Below are 21538 nucleotides of genomic sequence, written 5' to 3' on the forward strand. Positions count from 1 at the left end.
TTTCGCCTCGACCGAGGCACACTATTTCCTTTTCACACGGAAAACTCTGATTTGCGTGTCACAACTTCATCTGATACTATGCAGTTATGTAGCAATGGTGTGGGTCTTTTTTGGAGTTTGTTTTGTCTCCCATTTTTATGACGCACTTAACCACATGGCTGCTGGCAGTTTTCCCGTCCTGTGCTGAAATATTCTGGATGCCATATATTCATGACGAGCTCAGCTCGTCATCAGCACACGACACCCGTGGGTGATGACGAGCTGAGCTCGTCATCAGCATCGAAAGGGTTAAGATGGGGAGAGTGAGAAAGTATAGTTGTTTTGTAATAGACATTACAATAATTTGTTCTTCTACTTCCTCAGCTGTCTGACTCTTGTGTTAGCCAGAGAGAAAAAGCAAAAAAGAAATAAAAGCAATGACTCGAAGCCCATCATAGTGTTACCATGCATTACATCTTCTTCTGTTCATTCAAAAACACACCCGCACCATGTAGTGCGACTTTGATGGACTTCGGGTGGCAAGTGTGATACATTTGAATCTCACACAGAGAATGACTGGCTCCCTTATCCTGAGATTTCTTTTATGCCAGGGAATACCACCATACAAGGGGTTGGAATGGACAAGTCTAGACTGGCAGAGGGCAACTGTGTAGGCTAAATAAACAAAGAGAGGAGTACCACCATAGAGAATCAAGATAAATTCCTAATGGGGTGTGTAAATGACAAAAGGAAAGAATGTATCCTTTTGTTAAAAACCCCTCACTCACCACCCTAGTGGTGACATGCTTCATCATCGGGGTCCACCCTGGTGGCCTAGCGTCACCAGGGTGTGCTACAACACCTGAATTACAGTGGAGCTGGTTGTGGGTGTAAGTGCAAAAAAAGGGTTTGTTAGAAAATTGTCCTGGTTTAACTTAGTGGGAAGATACATTTTATTTACAAGCAACTGGACATTGTTAAAAAAGTGTGATACTATGAGGGTAGTTACGGCCAACAGTATCTCTGTATGTGATCTGGTCTACATGTTTCAACCTTAGATGGGATATACCAGGTTTTCGTCAGGACCAAAACAACAAGGAAGTGGACGGTATGTGCCCCTTACAAAGCGCACCCAATCCTAAATCCTCGTTACCAGGTTAGCAAAAATCGCTACTGGTGAAGGCTCTAACCTCAGTGGGCGAGCATGTGAAACGCCCATTTTTTTAGCATCTACACCTTTGCCCAACGCTCTTATTTTATCAGCGTCTATCATGGCCAGAATATAGTAGCCGTTGTACAACTGCTTCTCCCCCACGATAGTGGTTAACAAATGTGCGTGCACTTTGTCGCTCTTACAGTATTCACCCAACCCTGACAATGTGGGTACATCCCGCAGATGCTTTTTACACTATAGCGCCCTTTTCTATCACCAAATAACTTTATCCCATTACACGGAACCGGGCTTGTAATCTTTAACCTTTTTGGCCGAACGCGGCAGCCGTAGTAGAGTGTAAACAGCAGTTGCCCAGGCTACGTTCACGTGACTAACACGGAACCCCGCCCACCCCGGAAGCCGGCTCCTGACATTAACGTGCACGGGAACTCCGGCCAGTGTAGCGGGGCAGCGGAGGAGAGATGTAGGTAACTGGCCACTTCCACCCCGACAAAACTGTAAGTAGAGCAGACTTCCTTTCAGCCTCCGTGACTCATCGCCATAAACGAGTCCAGAATCTACCGCGATACGCAGCCCACCCTGATCGGCAACCCCTTTTCCCGAAACAGTTGCCTCCATGTAATTACAGAATACGTTGTACACGAGGTGATACAACCCCCTGCCCTCCGATGCAACAGACACTAGAATAGGAGTAAGCCGCCTCCCATTTACTAATATATGTTTGTTTCTCCTCCATGTTACATGTCAGTGAGTCCTTGTGTGTCAAATGAGTTATACGGGTAATCTATGCACATTTTCAAAAACGAACCCCGTGACCACAATAATAGGGATGCGAGAGGAAAATATTACGCCACAATAATTACTGCGAGTGCGCGAGATTGGAATAAAAGTATTGTATGCCACGGAGGACGCACCTATTGATCAGTATGCGTGTGTTGGCAAAATAGAATGCCCTCAGTGGGCCAAAGAACAGCACTACAATATCACGCTGGTACCGGCACGAGTACAAGATAATTAGCCATAAAACTACGTGCCTGGGTGACACAATTTCCTGAAGAGAGTGGCATGAAGCATGCTGACACTGAGATACAACACTGCACAACGTAGCAGGCATGTAATATTGATCACGTCTGACGGATGTTAGTTTCTTTCTTTTTCTCCCAAACAGGTCTTTTGATTTTTACTTCACATGCTCACCCTCTCCCAAACAGGTCTTTTGATTTTTACTTCACATGCTCGCCCACTGAGGTTAGAGCCTTCACCAGTAGCGATTTTTGCTAACCTGGTAACGAGGATTTAGGACTGGGTGAGCCTTGTAGGGGCACATACCGTCCACTTCCTTGTTTTTTGGTCCTGACGAAAACCTGGTATATCCCATCTAAGGTTGAAACATGTAGACCAGATCACATACAGAGATACTGTTGGCCGTAACTACCCTCATAGTATCTCACCACACTTTTTTGACATTGTCCAGTTGCTTGTACATAAAATGTATCTTCCCACTAAGTTAAACCAGGACAATTTTTAACACACCCTTTTATTGCACTTACACCCACAACCAGCTCCACTGTAATTCAGGTGTTGTAGAACACACTGGTGATGCTAGGCCACCAGGGTGGATGAAGAATCATGATGATGAAGCATGTCACCACTAGGGTGGTGAGTGAGGGATTTTTAACAAAAGGATAAATTCTTTCCTTTTGTCATTTACACACCCCATTAGGAATTTTTCTTTATTCTCTATGGTGGTACTCCTCTCTTTGTTTATTTAGTCCTTAATCAGGGGAACAGGAGTACTCTCCGTTCACTCTAGGTGAACACGATCCCTTGCTCTCCCTTTTGTTAGCCTATATAACAACTGTGTAGGCTCCCAGCCAGCAGACGATCCATCCTCACTTATCATAATTAAATATGATTTTGGTATGAGCAGGTTGGAGACACGTACAAAGACATTACAGATATTATCTCAACATTCAAGACTTATTGCAGTGGTCACTGTATGTATTCTTTTTCTCTTAGCTATTAACTGTCCTGTCTAGTCTGAACATCATTTAAAACCACAAGCAGCTAAGTTCTTTTCAGATTTATTCTACATGTACAAAGCGTTCCGTGATAACCGGTTTAAGCCAGTTACTCTATTTAACTACTGCTTTCAGGGGACTTCAGTGGTTTTTATGTGTTTCATGTGTAGCTTATCCATTAGGTTGTCCACCTTGACATGGTTTATGCAAAACAAGGGAGCCGGCCTTGTATAACAGGGAAGGGTAAACCTAAAATTTTAGAGTAGTGAACAGAATACCCCCCTTGCTTAACAGGATACTAAATTGATGTACAAGAGAACCAACCTGATTGCATCGAGCGAGAAATAATGTAACTCGTCAATATTTGTTAAACTGGACAGCACAATTATGCAGTAAAAGTGAGACCTAAAGGTAGGATAAATAGGATCTTGTAGCCCACACTATTCAATTCATAAGTTACTGGTCATTGGGTAAATAGTCTTCATGTTCCTAAGCCCTGGAAGAGGATGTTGATGTGTTTCTACCCCCTCTTCCCCACTGATTTTTGGTGTGTACTTGTATCTTAAAGGTTTTTGGTGGCTTTGCAGTTTGGTGCTTACTTTCTCTCCATGTTAAAGAACAGTATATGTTTCAGCACCCAGGCTAGAGTGAAGCATAGCTAAATACATATAAGGTCCCAAAGGCGAGACCGATTGCTTTGCAAATGCTTGTTTAACTTAAGTAGTGGTTTCCATCTGCACACAAATCACGATCAAAGCAGCACTCTCCCTTTTGCTGTTGTTGCCACTGCAGGCGTATGCTACTGTATACAGACCGGCTTGTTTCACTACAGCCCTGATCCTCTTTTCTCATTTCTAGTGGGGTCCTACATTCATCTTAGAATAAACATCGCAGTCCTGTAGATGGTCTAGTAGGTACTTATCATATGAGACCAAAACATTGACTTACGGCCCATCTTACCTTTGGACAATTCATATCACTCCCATGAGTGTTTCCACTCAAAGCAGAACATTCTCTGGTTGTACTGAGAAAGTGGTTATTGAGTACATTGTCATATGTTAGAAAACTTTTCAACTCTAGCTGTATATTGTCATATACATTGTCAATGTACCATAAGCTATCATTTATTCTGAAGCCCTTTAGCTCTGATTTGTTTGATTCCAATACGATTTTAAAAAGCATATATACTCCTGCCTACATGAATGATTCAATTTCTCTTTAATAATCTGTGCTTTTCTGTGTAGTAAGTAAAACCAATTTAGTTGGGATGTCACTCTCTGGCATCACAGATTAATATAAGTATTCCCATTATCCCTTATTCCAAATGAATCTCTTGTTGGCCCTTTCACCTACTTTATCATAGAAACCCAAGCCCACAAGGGAATATTGGGTTGCCCTTTTGTGTTACTATATATGCTTGACACCTATGCACATGAGTGAGTGATAGAAAATATGAAAATAACATATATTTCTTCTTCACATGTAGACAATGTCATTTATTTTGGCTTGCTGCTTTAACGTATTCTGTGTATTTTTTGCGTCCTATGCTTTTAACAAAGTATATCTTAAGTAACAACTTATTATCATTTAACACACTCTTCCGAAGCCAGTCTTTGTATTTCAATGCAGACAAAAACGTTCACATCCAGTCACTCACTGCAAGGGGTGTGTTGAAGGTAAGAGACTGGCTGAACCTTACTACTGTCTAGCAATGCACTGCCTGACTCAGACCATTAATGTTAACATGCCCAGGTGCTGCATTCATACCTGCAGGGTCTTCTTCTGCTGATGCATGAGGTAGGCAATCACCACACTGCAGCTGCGGCTGATCCCCAGGCTGGAGTAGACGAGCACTGAGAAGCTCGGAGAAAGATGAGTGTCTGCCAAAAGGGACATGAAATAGGGGTTTTTATCAAGCAAGTTTAGGCACTTTATCTTCCTATCATTCTTTTACTTCTCTCCTATGTCAACGGTCCCCCCGCGGCGGGATGCCTGGCTTTCACCTTGGGGATACCCTGTAGGGGCTATCTGACAGGGAAAAGCCAGGACGGGTTCCCAAGGCAAGCGCGGAGATACCCCTTCGGGGGTCGATTCAGGCGCTATATAAGAAACATAATAATATAAGAAACATAATAATGTCGTGAGATGGTCACCCCTACACTTTGTTAGGGACTGTCCAGGACTATGTCGGGAACACAGTCAGGGACGTGGGCAAGGACTGGGAACTGGGAATAAAACTTACACAGAAAGAGGAGTACAGTGCTGCCCAGGATCCCACAGGATGTCAGAGGAGAAAAAGGATCCAAATGGGAAGCCTGTACAAGCGAACAAGTTGGCAAAGACTCAAAGGATGGGCACTCAAGAGGCAGTTTAGCATTCAGTATAACTACAACCTCGATGGACACTTAAGACACTTATATATAAAACAACATTAATAATAAAAGGAATGTGGGGTAATGTACTTGGGAGCTCCACACGGTAAGACTGAAGCTCAGTAAGTTCCTCACCCACAATTGCTGTTACAGATACTGACTGCAAATACCCACATATAGGATGTGCATGCAAAGGCAGGGTCTGTGCAGCTGATACTAATGGTGATGTTATAAATGTAACTCAAAGACAATACTCACAGTGAACAAGAAACACCACTTAGATAGTCAGCTGTGCCTGGCGATCAAACAGGAACACGCAAGGCAGTAACAGCAAGGGAGTAGAACTAAACACATGCACAATGGATAAGGAGCTACAAAGGAGGAGTACTTAACAGGAAAGGAAGGAAATCACAGGGCAAAATTGGCAGAAAGCTGGCAACAAACATACAAGGTAAACAAAGCAAGACAGCAGGAATAGAAGAGAGTGAACAAGGAACTGGAACCAAGGAAATGGGAAGAAAAGCAGGGACTGGAAAAGGATATACAGAAGGGGAAGCTACAAGGGTATACTAGAATAGTATTGAATCGCAAGCCAATAAAACACAGTAGCACTGAAGGCTGTGCTGGAGCTGAGACAAGAATTGAACAAAAGCTCCAGAGTCAGGTTAGCACGCAGGCAGTACTAGTTCAGGAACAGGAAGTTACTATAGCTTAGGAGTCAATGTAGCACTGCTGTGCTAGTTCAAGGAAACAGGAAATAGCTACAGCTCAGGAAACAGGAGTCAAGGGAGCACTGCAAGCAGTGCTAATCAGGAAGAAGAAATAGCTTAAGCTCAGGAACAGGAAGAAAGAATAACTATAGCTCTGGAACTCAGGAAACAAGGTAGCACTGCAGGCAGCGCTAATTCAGGCACAAGGAATCAAGGAACAAGGATTAACTATAGCTCAGGAATCAAGGAATAGCAAAAGCTCAGGAAACAAGAATTGGTCTCACCGAAACACAGCTACAATGACCAACCTTGGCCTAAAGGGAGCTGGGGCTTAAAAGAGCTCACATTCATCACATGAATCAGGTGTGATAAGGCTGGTAGCAGCCAGCCACAGGTGAGCTGAATTCCTCCACCCATCCTTGGCCTGTAGGGGTGGAGACAAAGCAGTGAGCAGGGAATTCAAAGTAATGGAGTTCCAAACATGCGCAGGCTGGCTTCAAGCATGTGCAGGCTGGCTTTCACAAAACCTGCCATGGATTGGGAATGGATGTCAATTCTCAGGTAGTGATCAAATGGATGGGAGTCAGGATATGCATGCAGGGGAGTATCTGGAAGCTTATTAGAACACAAGAAGATCACATTATGCACACCTTTGTTGGTAGGGCACGAGAGTACAAGGAGCGAATCGTGACACACTTCATCCCAAGCCCTACCTTTCTTTCTTCATTTTCATCTATCTAGCTCTTACCCGAACACTGTCTGTCTTTTCTTTTGCAAGTCCTCCTCTTTGCCTATCATCTGGTTCATTCTTCACTGCACTGACTTCTCAGTCACAACCTACATTTGTCCTGCCCTACCTTCTCCCTGATATCTTCATAACAATAGCTGTGCCACAATACAGGTCACAATTTGTGACAGTAAACAAGCCCTTTAAATAATTTGCAAGAAAACACAATCTGCCTGAGTTATAATTCTATCACTCGTTGGCCCACTATAGTTTTCTAACTGTTCCTGTTGTGGTAATTATTTTTCTTTATTGACCAGAAGGTATCAGAGCCCTTAACAGCATTTGCACATCTGTCTCAGCATGAGTCACAATTGTAAGTATAGATACACAGTGACCGTATATAAAAGAACAATAAGCATCAGGATACACAGATGATACAGTTTTGGGGTATATATGTATGGCGATAAGTGAGGTAGCTATAGAATATAAATATATCTATGACACTTTAGTGGTAGATACAGTACATATACAAATAGTGCAATTCAGATTTAGTATAGGAGAAAGTGTACAGAATATATGTGGAGTACATAAAATATATAATATTAATAGGAAGTAGATACTGAGGTAGCTGAAGAGGGTGTCATGACGGTTAGGGGTAAGGCACAGAAATCATATTGGCAGCAGAGACTTTAAGACTGTAACAATGTCGGCAGGAGAGGTGTAATATACCAGTGCTAATCGCTCGCACGCAGGGAGATAGATCTTTACCTGTAAACCTTACTAGGCTTTGCAATTACTTCTCTGATTATTAAACCACATTTGACAAAGTAGTGATTTTCACATTGGCTATGAATTGTGTCTATTTTCATCACAGGAATAGTATCATTGGTCCTCATTTCCACATTAGAGCAGGTTGTCATTGAGTATAGGATAGCGACTTGTAGGAAGGAAATTATGGCAGGGCAGCTGTGCCTATTATCATCAGTCCCACATAAAGAAACTCCACCTTTTATTAATGGTCTGTTAGCTGAGTAATTATGACCTATATCTTGCCTCTGGCCTGAAGGCTACTGTCATCAAGACTGTATTTGAGTCATGGGATCCCAAAGGCCTCTCTTTTGGTGCCCAAGCAGACTGTCAAAGCCAGCAAGTGTGATGCTACTTCCCTTGTCTGCACCTTTGCTGTGCCTGCTGTTGATGGGTAAGAAGGAGAAGTTACTCTGTCAACAATGTTGTCCTAATGCACCCTCTGCAACACTAGTTTTCTGGTAGCAACAACTTCAGAAGGGAAAGAATCCATCATCTCCCATTCCTGCTCTCCACCTACAAGCATCTCAGAGTTGTTTCTGAGAACATTAAAGGATGGCTTAGTAGAAGGCTCAACAATTTTGGGCCAAACGGAGGCACCCTGCTATGCCATGCATACCTCAAGAGCTGCTAGCCTAGACCCATAGAACAGTGTACCAGTTTGTACACAATTTCTAGCACCAATGCATGTCCAAGTATTGAGCATTATTCAACTGATTATTTGGACCTCTCCAATTGCTATGAAGTACTGGGAACAAGGAATGGCTCAGCTAAGGGAAACTATAAGAAATTTCATTGTTTTTGCCTTAAAACAGCATGCACAGGGCATACACCAAAATTTTTATTTGTTTGCGCGACTTGTTAAGGGGTGAATTGTAAAACACTGGTTACAAAGTTAGGGTATGTTAGACCTGGCATATCTTGGCGTGATTACCCATGACTTTTTGCCTCTACCTCCTTTTTTTTAAGATGCTTTGGGTACTTTGCCACTGCTGATCAGTGTCAAAGTACAAGTGTTCCCTGTGTAAAGTGTAATGGTGATTGGCTGTCTATGATTGGTATATTTGCCTTACTAGTAAAGGGCAAGGGCTAGTAATGCAGAGGCGGGCACAAAGGGGAACTCAGGCCTTCAGTGTACAGCCTGCGCGCAGAGTGCTAAGTTAGCATGTTGTCCAGAGAAGTGTAACCACTTGTCAGGCCTTACTTTCCCTTTTGCGTACACAGTGGACACCCCTGTGGTAGGTCCCGGGTAACCCCTTGGCAGGGTGCAGTATAAGTAAAAGGCAGGACATATACTGAGGTGTGTGTTATGTCCTGACAGTGAAAAACACTCCATTTCATTTTTCACTGGTGATAGGCCATTCTGACTATAGGACAGAATGTGGGAAGCTGGGTATTGTGTTTGTTAGCATAGTTTCTTATAAGCTTAAAATGGAGAGGTGAAGTTTGGTATGTATGAACTCACAGTGTCATAACACATCTTTCTATGAAAGTGGTTTTGTCACTGTGTGTTCAGAAGCCACTCTTTTAGAAAGTGGCTGAGTTTTGTGCTTTAGGCATTTCTGTGTGTCTCTGCTGAATGTGGATTGACTGTCTGGATCCGAGGGGTGCGAGGAGCCGGGAAATGTCTTGACCCAGGGAGGAGTTGAGATGGCACCAGGCTGCTCTGCTTCTGGAGAGAAGGGGGAGGAGAAGCCCAGGAGGTGAAAAGGCCTGGGTTGGTGCTATAAACCAATTGACCCATCTCCTGCTGAGTGATTAAGGATCCAGACCCCAAGTATCAAGGGGAGAAAGGTGACACTGGGAGGGAGACAGCCAGAACTGATTTAGGGAGGGGTCAGGGTCCCCTGAGCACAACAAACTTCAAAGACATTAAGGGGTATAACTATGAGAGCTGAAACCCCTGAATGTTGGAATGGAATAGAAATGGATTGAGACTGAAAAGGCTTAGCCCCATTTCATGGTCAAGAGGAACCTCTGCTAAGGAAGGAACAACTGAAGATACTGCTAGGAAGGACCAATCCTTGCTTCCTGATCTGGGGCTGGTCTGCAGTTTGCTGTTTTAACCAAGGAAGAGACTGTTGGGACTATGCTGTGTGCACTGGGCCCCCCTGCTTGAAGAAGACTGTGCTTTGTGCTGTGTATTGTAACCCCAAGGGCCTGGGGTGAGCTGGCTCCCTGTTTGGAAACACAGGAACATAAAAGTTTCCGGACAAGTTTCAAGCGACGTGGTGGACGCGTGTTGTGGCAGCTTGAGACCCTCGGAAGGTGTGCCCTGTGATCTTGGCCACATGGAGGAGAAGTGAGACTTGGATTCGCTGGGTGCGTGTCGTGGTGCACAGGAGGCATTAGTGAAGAGCGCCTAGTCGACGAGTGCACCGAAGGAGAAGTGAGTCTTGGACACGCTGGGTGCATGTCGTGGTGCACCGCTGGCATTGGTGAAGAGCGCCTGGTCAGAGTGTGCATCTGTGGAGGAGTGAGGCTCAGTCGCGCAGGGGGCGTGTCGTGGTGCACCGCAGGCGTTGGTGAGGAGCAGCTGGTTGGCACGTGCATCGAAGGAGAAGTGAGTCTCGACGCGCAGGGTGCGTGTCGTGTTGCACCGCAGGCGCTGGTGGAGAGCGCCTGGTCCGCGCCTGCATCGAAGAAGGAGTGAGTCTCAGACGCGCAGGGTGCGAGTTGGGGTGCAACGGAGGCGCTGGTGAGGAGTGCCTGGTCATCGAGTGCACGGGAAGAGAAGTGAGGCTCGGACACGGTGAGCGTGTCGAAGTGCGGCCGGAGGCGTTGGTGAAGAGCGCCTGGATATCGGAGCACTGGAGTTGGGGTAAGTCTCAGTGAAGCAGTGTGCGTGCTTTGGTGCAACCTGGGACTGTGGAGGTGATCGGTGGATCATCATGTGCACCAGAAGAAAGTGTGTCTATGCAGCGCAGTGTGCGTGTCTTAGTGCCAACTGAGACTGCGGGAAGGAGTGCCTGGTGAACGTGCACTCGGAGTCAACGGAAAGACTCATCAGCATTGTGTGTGTGGCTTTGTGCCAGAAGAGACCCGGAGGGTGCTGTAGTGAACGTGCACCCGGAGTAATACAGTCTTAGAAGCATGGGGTACGTGTGCACTGCGGCCGCCTGAGACCTTCCTAACAGTCGCGCCCGGACCGGCAACCCCGGAGAAGCTGAGCTGCCAGGCTGAGCCGCTGAGGCCCATTAAGGAAGTTCTACACGGCAGGCACAGTCCGTCGAAGGAGGAGAGGAGAGTGGGGTCGCGCCCCCAGGCATCGTTGAACACTGCCTGGGCGGGGTGCGGGCTCGGAGGGACACTCTCTCAGCCTCTCAGTCCTTCTGGCGACGTGAGCCTTTGCTTTGGCTCAGGGTGTGGCCCGTACTGACCAAAGAAGTGGCAGTACTGGGGCCAGAGTGAGAAGCTGTGATCTAGGTCATCGTTGATCCGTGTGGGGGCAACTGTTATGGAAGAGGCTGACTGTCGTAATACACATTGTCAATATTGCTGCTAACGAACTGCCGAACTGTCTTATGACGCCCGACAGTATTTCTGTATAACAAAGTACATGATAGTAGCGCTATGCATTGCATTTTTTCTGCCTTGCAAAGTACAGGATTTCAGCGGCCCACATTGCATTATTTCTTCATTGCAAAGTACATGATTGTAGCTATGCATTGCATTAATCATTAAGGGCAAAGTACATGATTGTAGTGGGACGCATTGCAGTATGTCTTCATTGCAAAGTACATGATTGGGGTGTGATGCATTGTATTATTCCTTCATTGCGCAGTACATGTTTATAGCGGTACCCATTGCATTATTTTTCCCATTGCAAGGTAACGGGTGTATCTTTAAACATTGTATTATTTCTCCTGTGCTCAGCACAGGATTGTATTGTTAAGCAGTTCACTATTGTCTGTCCATTGAAACGTGTGTGATTCTAGCATTACGAACAGCATAGTATGTTAAAAGCAGCGGTTGGGATTTGAACCTACCAGCCAGCCGGGACAAATATTACCCTGTATTATATGTTGATTCTTGTATTGTGTGGTCTGATCGTATATCTTTTTATATAAAGTTTATACTTGTTTTATCAATTTCGTATGGAGTAGGCCTAGGCGTAGTTTGCGTAGCAGCAATACACGTAGCTTCACGTAGTATACTTTGAACTTCACGTAGTACACATAGCAGTAGCTGATGACACTGAATACTTGTCTACACTGTGAAAAAATTGCTCAATAATTGCAAATATCATCCTACACAGTGCCAGTTATGATAAAATAAGTATCTCTATCTTTAAATGTGAAACTGAAAAAGCAGTGAGAGAGGTGATGATTTTGGTATCCTCCCTAACCTAGGGGGAGTGCCAAACAGATGCCTTGAAACAAAAAAGCACATCTTATTGAACGATTTGGTGGTGGTCCTATCCTCTTAGGACCACCCCAAACACAGTTATTGGCAAAAAAACATTCCCAACCAAAGGCCCTGCAAAGCATTATGGGATGAGATTAGCAGTGGGCAGTGCTTATTATATAGTATCCAATATCAAAATAATTCTACAAAGAGCTGCAGTTCAACTAGTGGTTACTAGATGTCCCTCACGAGTCAAATCACTGTGATGTAAAGGTCGTTTCCCCCTGATTACACCATTCAACCTCGTCTGTTAAAACTATGCATGAGACATAAATCATTAAAAAAATGCATGGTAGAGAAGACTTCTACACCTCAAACCTTGGCAACTGCTTTTTGTTACCATAAATTCATAGATGATGAGCCCACAGCTCAACACCACAAGGATATTTAGCAAATGACAGGTAAAGGAGGGTTTAGCCTGCACCTTAGAGAAAACACTAGAGTGTGCAGACAAGTCTGTAGCACATGCTTGAGACTTTTGCCAGTGGGGTAAAAAACATTGAACTGAGTTGCATTTGACCAGTGAGAGAATTTAATGCTATGGGCCCCTGTGCCTGAGCATTGTCTAAGCCATGGTGTGTTGGGGACTTTATACATAGGATCACAACCCTAGTGAGGAGAGAAGACAAGGAAATGAGGATAGGGTGTAACACCTTACTGTGAAAAATAGCTTAAATTACAGCCCAGTACTATGTTCCCATCAAAATGTGTAGAATTACATTCTGCTGTTAGATTAAAAGTACTTTCTTTTTGCATAAATGATAAGCATTACCAACAGGCACATGTTTTGTATCTCACCATCGGTACCCTCAGAGTCAAATGCGGAAAGCTTGTACTTGACTGAGTTTGCAAAGCCATTGTAGGGTGAATACCAGAACTCCAGCAGCAAATGACCTCAGCCACCATGGTTGAGGCCCTGTAGCCAATGTTGGCCCCCAAAAGGGGTCTGATAGTGTGGCTAGAATATCATTATTAGAACATCATCTGACAGACATAGATATTGTGTCCTACATACTATTTACAAAAATATTTCTTTATTGGATTCAATAATAGACAATCAACACCCAATGAGGTGATATTTTTGGGAATGCAATTTAAGATACAATATTTATGTTAAGTAATATTTCTATACATGATATTCTGGCTTAAAGCCCCTGCATATACCTAAAGCTTACCATTATTATCAAGTGGTGAAACAGCTGCTGAAATCTAATGTGAATGGTATTATGAACAGATAAAAAAGAATTCTCCTTAAAGAGTTCAAAATGTATTGTTCAATATTTCTGAAACTCTTACAGAGTTTGTCACTGATATATACACTCCTTGATAGATTCTTGGGATGAAAGAGTGACCTCTCTGAAGGAGATGTACGCTAATGGGGTAATGTACAGCTTATGGCCAGTCTGCTGAATGGAGAGATTTCCCTCTCCTTGACAACCTTCTCCTACCGCCCTCTACTCCCTCCAAGAGGACTCTAGTTTCCGTGGCAGTGGCCACTATAAGGGGTAAAGAAACAGTGATTGCAGGTCTGCCATGTGCGGAACGTTCAGCATATATAAGGAGGGGGAACCATGAGGAAGGTGGAGGGTCTTGTTCGTGCTATAAAACTTTATAAATAAATAAATAAATAAAATAAGTCCACCAAACTCTACTACAAGCAGACATTCACTCCACGACTGATCAACTATGCCCAATTTAACTAAGCATGAGGAGAAAGGGGTAATGGCACAATGAAGTATAAGTTGGTGGGCTCCATAGGTAGTAGAGTTTAAAAAAAACATTCTTCAGTGGTTTCTTTTGGAATAACAGAAGCAGACATATCTACAGTAGCCATCATCAACCATATCACAGAGAGAACCAGCCGGTACAACAAAAGCAAACCTAAACCGCAGCATTATACCCAAATCGATCTTCTTAATAAACACAGGGAGTGGAGCCCAGTCGACCCAGGATTCTCAAAAGGACAATGCCATGCCCCAAGGAAAACAATTAGTCATCAACCGGGGCTGTAGAGTCCCCTTCATCTGTCGAGGAGTGCATTTAGGTCCATGAAGGCAGCCTAGAGTTCCACCCAAGCCCTAGATTGTCCTCCACCATAACTTCCCGTCTCTCCTGCTTCAGCTGCACCTCCTTTGTGCCCATTCAATCACATCTGGCACCCAGCGCTCAAAACTGGGACCAGTCTGACCCATTCAGACGATCGCCACACGGCGTACAGCCAGGAGTAGCAACACATGCAAGAACTTAAATTGCATTTCTGGCCTTTCTTACTACGGATGTCACCTAACAGGTGAACGGTAGGGTCCACAGTAAAGGGATTCCGTACTACCGCCCTCACCCAAGCCACCACACTTATTCAGAACACCTGACCAGAGGGCAATTCCACGCAAAATGTAAAAAAGATGCCCTGGGGCTCTGGCATTTGGGACAGCTGGCCTACTAGGGTCCCTTTTATGTAAGAACACTAGCGTCCTGTACGTGTGGTGTAGGAAATTAAAATGTGTGAGTATAAATCTGGCACTGCTTGATATGGTCTCACCCATTGTGCATCGATGTGTATCCCCAGGCAACTATCCAACGCCGCGTGGGTGGGGAATGGAGTGCGCGACTGATCAGCTGTCATGGCTTTGTATAGGAGAGAGGCTAAGCGGTGGCCCCCTCTCAGTTCCAATTCCCGAAAAGTAAGCAGTGGCCCTGAAGCCACAGGGAAGGAGGGACATATATCCCCGAGTATAGATCTAAAGCTAGCATTTTGCAGAAACCGCCCTGGCTCTAGGCAAAAACTGTACTGTACCGCTTCAAATGTAAAAAAAAGCTCTTCATTTTGGAACAATTCCACCAGCGTCTCGCAACCACCCTCCCGCCAGGCAGACCATCCACGGAATCCACAAGCACTTAGAATGATGCCAAGTCCCAAAAACAACTTCCCTGGCAAAAGGAGCTCTCTTCAGAGCCACCAGGACAGTCCGTTCCCGCTGCGTCTCTAATAAGGTAGGATACCCGACAGCGTCCCACCCCCGTGGCATCAGAAGCTGAAGAAGGAACAGGCCCCTCATTGTGTCCTGTAGAAGAGACTTCTCCCAGTTGCCCCCTCCACAAGCCAATGCGCCAATGCGCAGCCTGTTGGATCTGGGAGGCCGGGTAATATCACTCCAAAGTGGGAGCTGCCAGCCCACCATCCTCTAGCAGCTGGAACAGAAAGTCCCTCGGCGCTCTCCTACCTCCCCCTGCCAAGATCAGCGAGGTAAGCAGCGAATGCTACCTCCTGAACACCTTTCCTACGCGTCCATTACCACGCAAATGCCTTTACCACACAAATCTTTACCACGCATAAACCTTTACCATGCATGCCTTTACAACTCATTATATATATTCTAACTCGTAAACGCATGCGTGGTAAAGGCATATTTGTGGTAAAGGCATGTATGGTAAAGGCATGCGCAGTAAAGGCATATTTGTGGTAAAGGCATGTGTGGTAAAGGCATGCGTAGTAAACGCATGCGTGGTAAAGGCATATTTGTGGTAAAGGCATGTATGGTAAAGGCATGTGTAGTAAAGGCATATTTGTGGTAAAGGCATGTGTGATAAAGGCATGCATAGTAAAGGCATTTGCGTGGCAATGGATGCGTGGTAAAGGTATGGCGTGGTAAATGATGTTTCCCGCTAGGACACGGAGCTTAGCTGTGCGAAGGAGCATGTACTTGAGGTGCTCCAGAAAATAATTGTGCTGCTCCTGGATCTTCTGGGCACAGTCAGGGTAAATTGCAATATTACGATTTTCAAACTGCGTAACGGCTGCGTTCCTAGCAGCTCTCAGGATCGCGTCTATCTCCCTGCATTTCAGTATCCTATCGATAAAGGCTCTCTGCAGGGCGCCCAATGGGGGGGGGGGAGAGGCGTCAGCACCCTGTGGGGCCTTTCTATGGCAAAGAAGTAAGACAAGTCTCTGGGATGTAAAGCGTGCCTTGCACAATTCTCCAAAAATCGTCCTGCTGCCTGAATTCGAGTTCACCTCCTTTTAGCCAAACACAGAGTAAGAAATACTACGGACCAAAGACACCCACTACAGGAGTCAGGACTTTGAATACAATTACGACAGAAGGATAAGCTGTAAAACATCACGGTTTCTCCTTCTGGTCTGTAGGATATAAAAGAGTGTGCCATATAATAAAATGGGTTATGTGGCACAACTATGAATACTAGGTGGTATATATGGCATGGCAGGGTAACGGGTGATTGATCAGGTAAAGTCATGTGGCTGAGTATAAGCTAGTAAAAAGGCAAAACTGATGAAAGTATGCAGTGATATGCAATTAGTGTGGTTGTGTGGTATGACTATGCAAGGCAAGACTTTGGTAACATGGATGAGTATGCTATTGTTCGGGTTGTCCTGTTGGGCATGGCATACAGTGGGTGGCATGACTGAGTAGGGTAAAGTGTGGCTGACTGGGCCTGGTGCCTCAGGTGGTATGCATCCCAATGATCAGTAAGTAGACATAGACGTGTACGACTAGTTACGGATGGGTTTGAGCAACAGAGCTAATTATTAGATGGCCAAGTAAGGGAAGGTGCGGGTGATTATTAAAAATGGGGTCACAGAGGTGAGACAGTTTAATATAGGATGGAATTGCAGAATATGGGATGGAATGTGCTGTATCTGAGCATCTCAAGGGAAGAGTTAAGTGGCTGATTAATGAATGATTTGGGTGACATGGCTGGGTTTAGGGAAGGACAGGTGGAACAACTGAGTATGGAATCCTCTAGGTGGCAAGGATGAATATGAGGAAGAGTGGACGATCTGGCATTAACAGGAGCTGGTATGGGCCAGATGGGTGAGCAAGGGAAGTGAGTGAATAAGTGAAGCCACTGAAAAAGAGCATCTCGCAGACTCAAACACTTTGCGTACGGGTATGCTTTGAGAAGAGGTGGTATTGAAAGATTATTTGAGATGGGGAAGCTATGGATGGCGAGGCTGAGCATGGTATGGGTGGCACAAGTAAGTATGGTTCGGATGAAACAGCTGATTTCCGACTATATTGGTTTGATTGTGGAATGAGTCAAAAGCTTTAGTATGTCTATGTTTGTAGCAATGCTGAGTGTGCAGTGTTATTTGTTGCATGGCTAGTAAATCGGTGGCATAGCTGGAACAGCTGTGTAAGTGGGGAATGCATTACAGAAACATGTAAAGGGCCCGATCTGCACACACTATAGACATGGAATCAAACAAGCATCTCACCTATAAAGTTGCACACATCTGGGAAGAAGGAGAAGATGTCTGCTTCGCAGGAATCTGGAACGGGAATTTGGAAAGTGTGGCAGGCACCAGGCGGATAACTGGAAAGAGCGAAAGATGGCTTAGTCAGTGAAACTGTGTCACATTTTCCATCTGTTCTCACGCTCTCATTTGGAAATAGCGGCCACTACATTTATAAACTGCTTTAAAGATATATAGAAAATAAATAGTAAAAATGTTGTAGTGGAGAGTGAAGAAATGCAAAGCGTGGACTGCGCATGCGTGAGCTCACACACCAGCACTCACACAAGCTCCAGCTGGCGCCTGAGGCCAGGCAGACCCAGCAGTTCTTGAGGAGTGAACATGTCAAACTGGAACAGTACATTGGAGGCTACAAGGCTCAAGCATGCAGGACTGGAGCTTAAAGAGATGGAGCCAACTGAAGAGGACCTTGTAGAACTGGAACATCAATATATGACTCGGTTCCTCCCAATCACCCACGAGGATGCATTGAAAGAACTACACAAATGCAAATCAGGTGCTCCTGATGACCCCTGCCCCCCCAAACTGTGGAAAATGATGTCGGATGCCACGGTAGGGCCACTCCTTCACATCTGGAACATGTCCATCGAGACTGGCACGTTCCCCGACCGCTGGAAACATGCCACTCTTCTCCCATTGAAAAAAAAACCCAATGGCGCCCCCGATGATCTGAGCAATCTCCGCCCCATCTCCCTACTAGCAGCCCCAGGAAAAATGCTGGAAAAACTTATCCAACGCCAACTCAATGGTTTCATCGAAAAAAGTGGCATACTACATGAAACACAGTCTGGTTTCAGGGCCGGCTTCAGCACTGAAACTGCCCTCATTGAGGTGGCTGAGTCAATCAGGTGGTCGCTGGATTCAGGAGCATCGGCCATGCTGGTGCTCCTGGATCTATCTGCCGCCTTCGATACTGTGGATCACGGTAGATTGCTGCTCAGATTGAAGGATATTGGCTTAGAGGACAAGGCACTGAGCTGGTTGCACTCCTACCTTACGAACCGCTCTCAGAAAGTAGCTCTGGGCGCTTTTTCCTCTGAACCCAAACGGCTGTGGTGTGGTGTCCCGCAAGGGTCCGCCCTCAGCCCGCTACTTTTCAATGTTTATCTGGCTCCACTTTTTACCTTAATCGCCAAATGGGGGGTCAAGGCGATTTCGTATGCGGATGATACGCAACTAGTCTTCCCATACATTGAGGTGTCAGAAGCAGCGTTCAGCAAAATAAAAGGCTGTCTTAGTGACGTAGCCAGATGGATGAACACTAACAAGCTAAAATTGAATGCTAGCAAAACCGAGGTACTATTCTTTGGGAAAAGTACTCCACCCTCCCCTGACCTCTGGTGGCCCACCGAAATGGGTCCTGCTCCCACCCCTGGCACCAAGGCAAAAAATCTGGGTGTATGGTGGGACGAGACGCTTTCCTTCTCCTCTCACATACAACAAGTCACCTCTAGCTGCCACTTTAAACTCCGCAACCTCCGGAAATTTCTCTCTCTTCTACCAACTGACTGTCGTAAATCGGTGGTCCATGCGACAGTCACATCCAGACTGGATTATTCGAACGGCCTCTATCTTGGCCTCCCAAAATATCTGACACAACGCCTGCAGAGCGTGCAGAATGCAGCTGCGAGATTGATAAAACACGTGCCTTTTAAACATCATATCTCTCTGCATCTTCACGAGCTGCACTGGCTTCCAGTGACAAGCAGAGTAAAATTCAAGGCGCTCACCCTAGCTTACAGAGCACAAAAAGGGACTTGTCCCAATTATCTGAAACTCCGACTCCCCCGCTACCATCAAGAGAGACACCTGAGATCAAACTCGCAGACCCTACTGGCTGTACCTCGAGCGAGAAGAGCGAGACTCGGAGGTAGATCTTTCTCAGTAGGCACTGCGAAGCTTTGGAACTCCCTCCCCCCTGCCATCCAATCTGCCCCGTCAGAAGCCATCTTTAGGAAAATCCTAAAGACTTGGCTCTTTGGACAGAAAGCCTAGTACCTCTCCCTGCATCCCTCTCTGCTGCTGCGGTTTCTTTTCAGCGCCGGGACACCTCCTCGCGAGGTAGCTGTTCGCGCTTTACAAGAATCAGTATTATTATTATTATATGAAGTGACAGAACTGCAGGTTTAAGGAACACTTGAATAGGATCTCTTGGCTGCCATTCCCTCCCCTTATTACGCTATCCAAGCCGACAGACCGGCTGGTAAGGCGGGCACGGTGTTGCTATCATTGCCCGCTCCGACATACACTTTCAGTCATTACCTACCCCTCCTATCGCTACAGTTGACTATCTAGTGGTCCGATCTGCGTCTTTCTCGCCACCTCTCACTTGCTTGCTTTTGAACCGTCCCCCACAATCTGCTTCGCACTTCCTCCCCGCTTTCCAAGACTTGCTGGCCACATTGGCCGTGAATAATTCCTCTATCCTGGTACTTGGGGATTTCAATTATTGGCCCTCTGATCCGGCTGAGGACTTTTTCTCCAAAGATTTCTCTGACTCCCTCTGTTCTCTTAACTTCGTGTCTCATGTTCACACCCCTACCCACGTTCACGGTCACATTCTAGACCAGGTTTGGTCGCTTAATTGTCCCGTTTCTCCCCCGGTGGTCTACCCATGTGTCTGGTCTGACCATTTTTTTATTTCTTTTTCCTTACACCCGAGCCTGGTAAACAAAAAAATTCTTCCGAGGAACGTTTGGGCCCGCAATTGGACTCATGTGGACATGACATCTCTGTGTTCCTCCCTTTCTGCCTCTCCTCCCAATCTTCTTGACTCTCCTTTTCACTCCCAAATGGATTCTCTAAATAATTGGCTTAGCAGTGGCTGCGACCAGGTGGCTCCACTCAGACGAGTCACTGCTAGGCGCGATTACGACGCCAATAGGTGGTTTAATGCCGCACTTAAAGAGGAAAAAATGGCCCTCCGGCAAGCGGAGCGCGCTTGGCGCCACGCCTACAGCCCTCTTCTCAAAATTCAATATTCTACGCTTCTAAATAAATACAAAAAATCCATTCATCTTGCCAAAACAGAATATTTCTCTTCCAAAATTCTGCTCGCCGAGAATCAGCCGAGAGAGATATTCTCTATCGTGCAAGACTTAGCTTTCTCGGACAGAGTCACCCTTAAACCTTCTCCATCCCAGACTCTTTGTGACTCACTCAATAGTCATTTTATAGAGAAAATTATTGCCATTAAGTCCAACGTTGCCCCTCCTTCCCTTTCTTTTTCCGATCCTCTGCCCTTCTCTCCCCGAACACACCTTGACCACTTCCCCCCTTTGACTGAAGAAGCTTTTCGCTCCCTTCTTTCTATGGTTAAGTCTGGTTCCCCATCTGACATCTGCCCTGCACATATCTTAAAACAAATCTACTCGGCCTGTCCCTCCCCTCCGCTCACTTTCCTTAACAACTCCTTGGTCCATGGTATTGTCCCCCAGTCCCACAAATCCGCCATCATCATCCCTATTTTGAAAAAGCCTGGTGCTGACCCATCTTCACTTTCTAATTACCGTCCTATCTCTCTTCTTCCTTTTTTAGGCAAAATTTTGGAGCGCCACGTCACCCGTACTCTCAGTGCCTTTGTGGAGGAAAATGGCTGTTTAGCCTCTCGCCAGGCGGGTTTCCGCCCGGCGCATTCTACGGAGTCCGTAGTTCTCTCGGTGATGGACAACCTCAGAGAGGGCATGGATGCGAGTCGGCCCCAGACTTTGGTTCTCCTTGATTTGTCCGCCGCCTTTGACACGGTGGACCATTCCATCCTTCTTTCCCGTGTCGAGGCGGCTGGCATCAGGGGGACCGCCCTGGTCTGGCTGGCTTCCTTTCTGAGGGACCGCACTCAGGCCGTCCATCTAGCCAACTTCTCCGCTCCCTCTCAAAGGGCCCACTGTGGAGTTCCGCAAGGATCCTCTCTGTCTCCCTTGTTGTTTAATTTGTATGTCTCCTCTCTTATTTTTGCACTTCAGCTGATGGACGTCAGCATCTACAATTATGCTGACGATCTTCAACTGGTTTTTAATTTATCTTCCTCTCCAGATTCTATTCACAATTTCCATTCCACTATGCTCTT

The 21538-nt window shown here is 45.7% G+C and overlaps 1 protein-coding gene across 5 annotated transcripts in view; it reads right to left on the minus strand.

The window, feature by feature from the left end:
• The window catches only part of STYXL1 (serine/threonine/tyrosine interacting like 1), a 257256-nt gene that overhangs the window by 127416 nt on the left and 108302 nt on the right, over window positions 1-21538 (minus strand). For all 5 annotated transcript variants that reach the window (XM_086954773.1, XM_086954771.1, XM_086954770.1 and 2 more), the window contains exons 7-8: window positions 17434-17531; window positions 4942-5054 (exon numbers count right to left, since the gene is read on the minus strand). In XM_086954773.1, coding sequence (XP_086810899.1) covers window positions 4942-5054; window positions 17434-17531 — 211 coding nt within the window. The remainder of the gene's footprint in view (window positions 1-4941; window positions 5055-17433; window positions 17532-21538) is intronic.

The sequence above is a fragment of the Lissotriton vulgaris genome, chromosome 2_1, assembly GCF_964263255.1.
Source record: "Lissotriton vulgaris chromosome 2_1, aLisVul1.2, whole genome shotgun sequence".
Taxonomy (NCBI): domain Eukaryota; kingdom Metazoa; phylum Chordata; class Amphibia; order Caudata; family Salamandridae; genus Lissotriton; species Lissotriton vulgaris.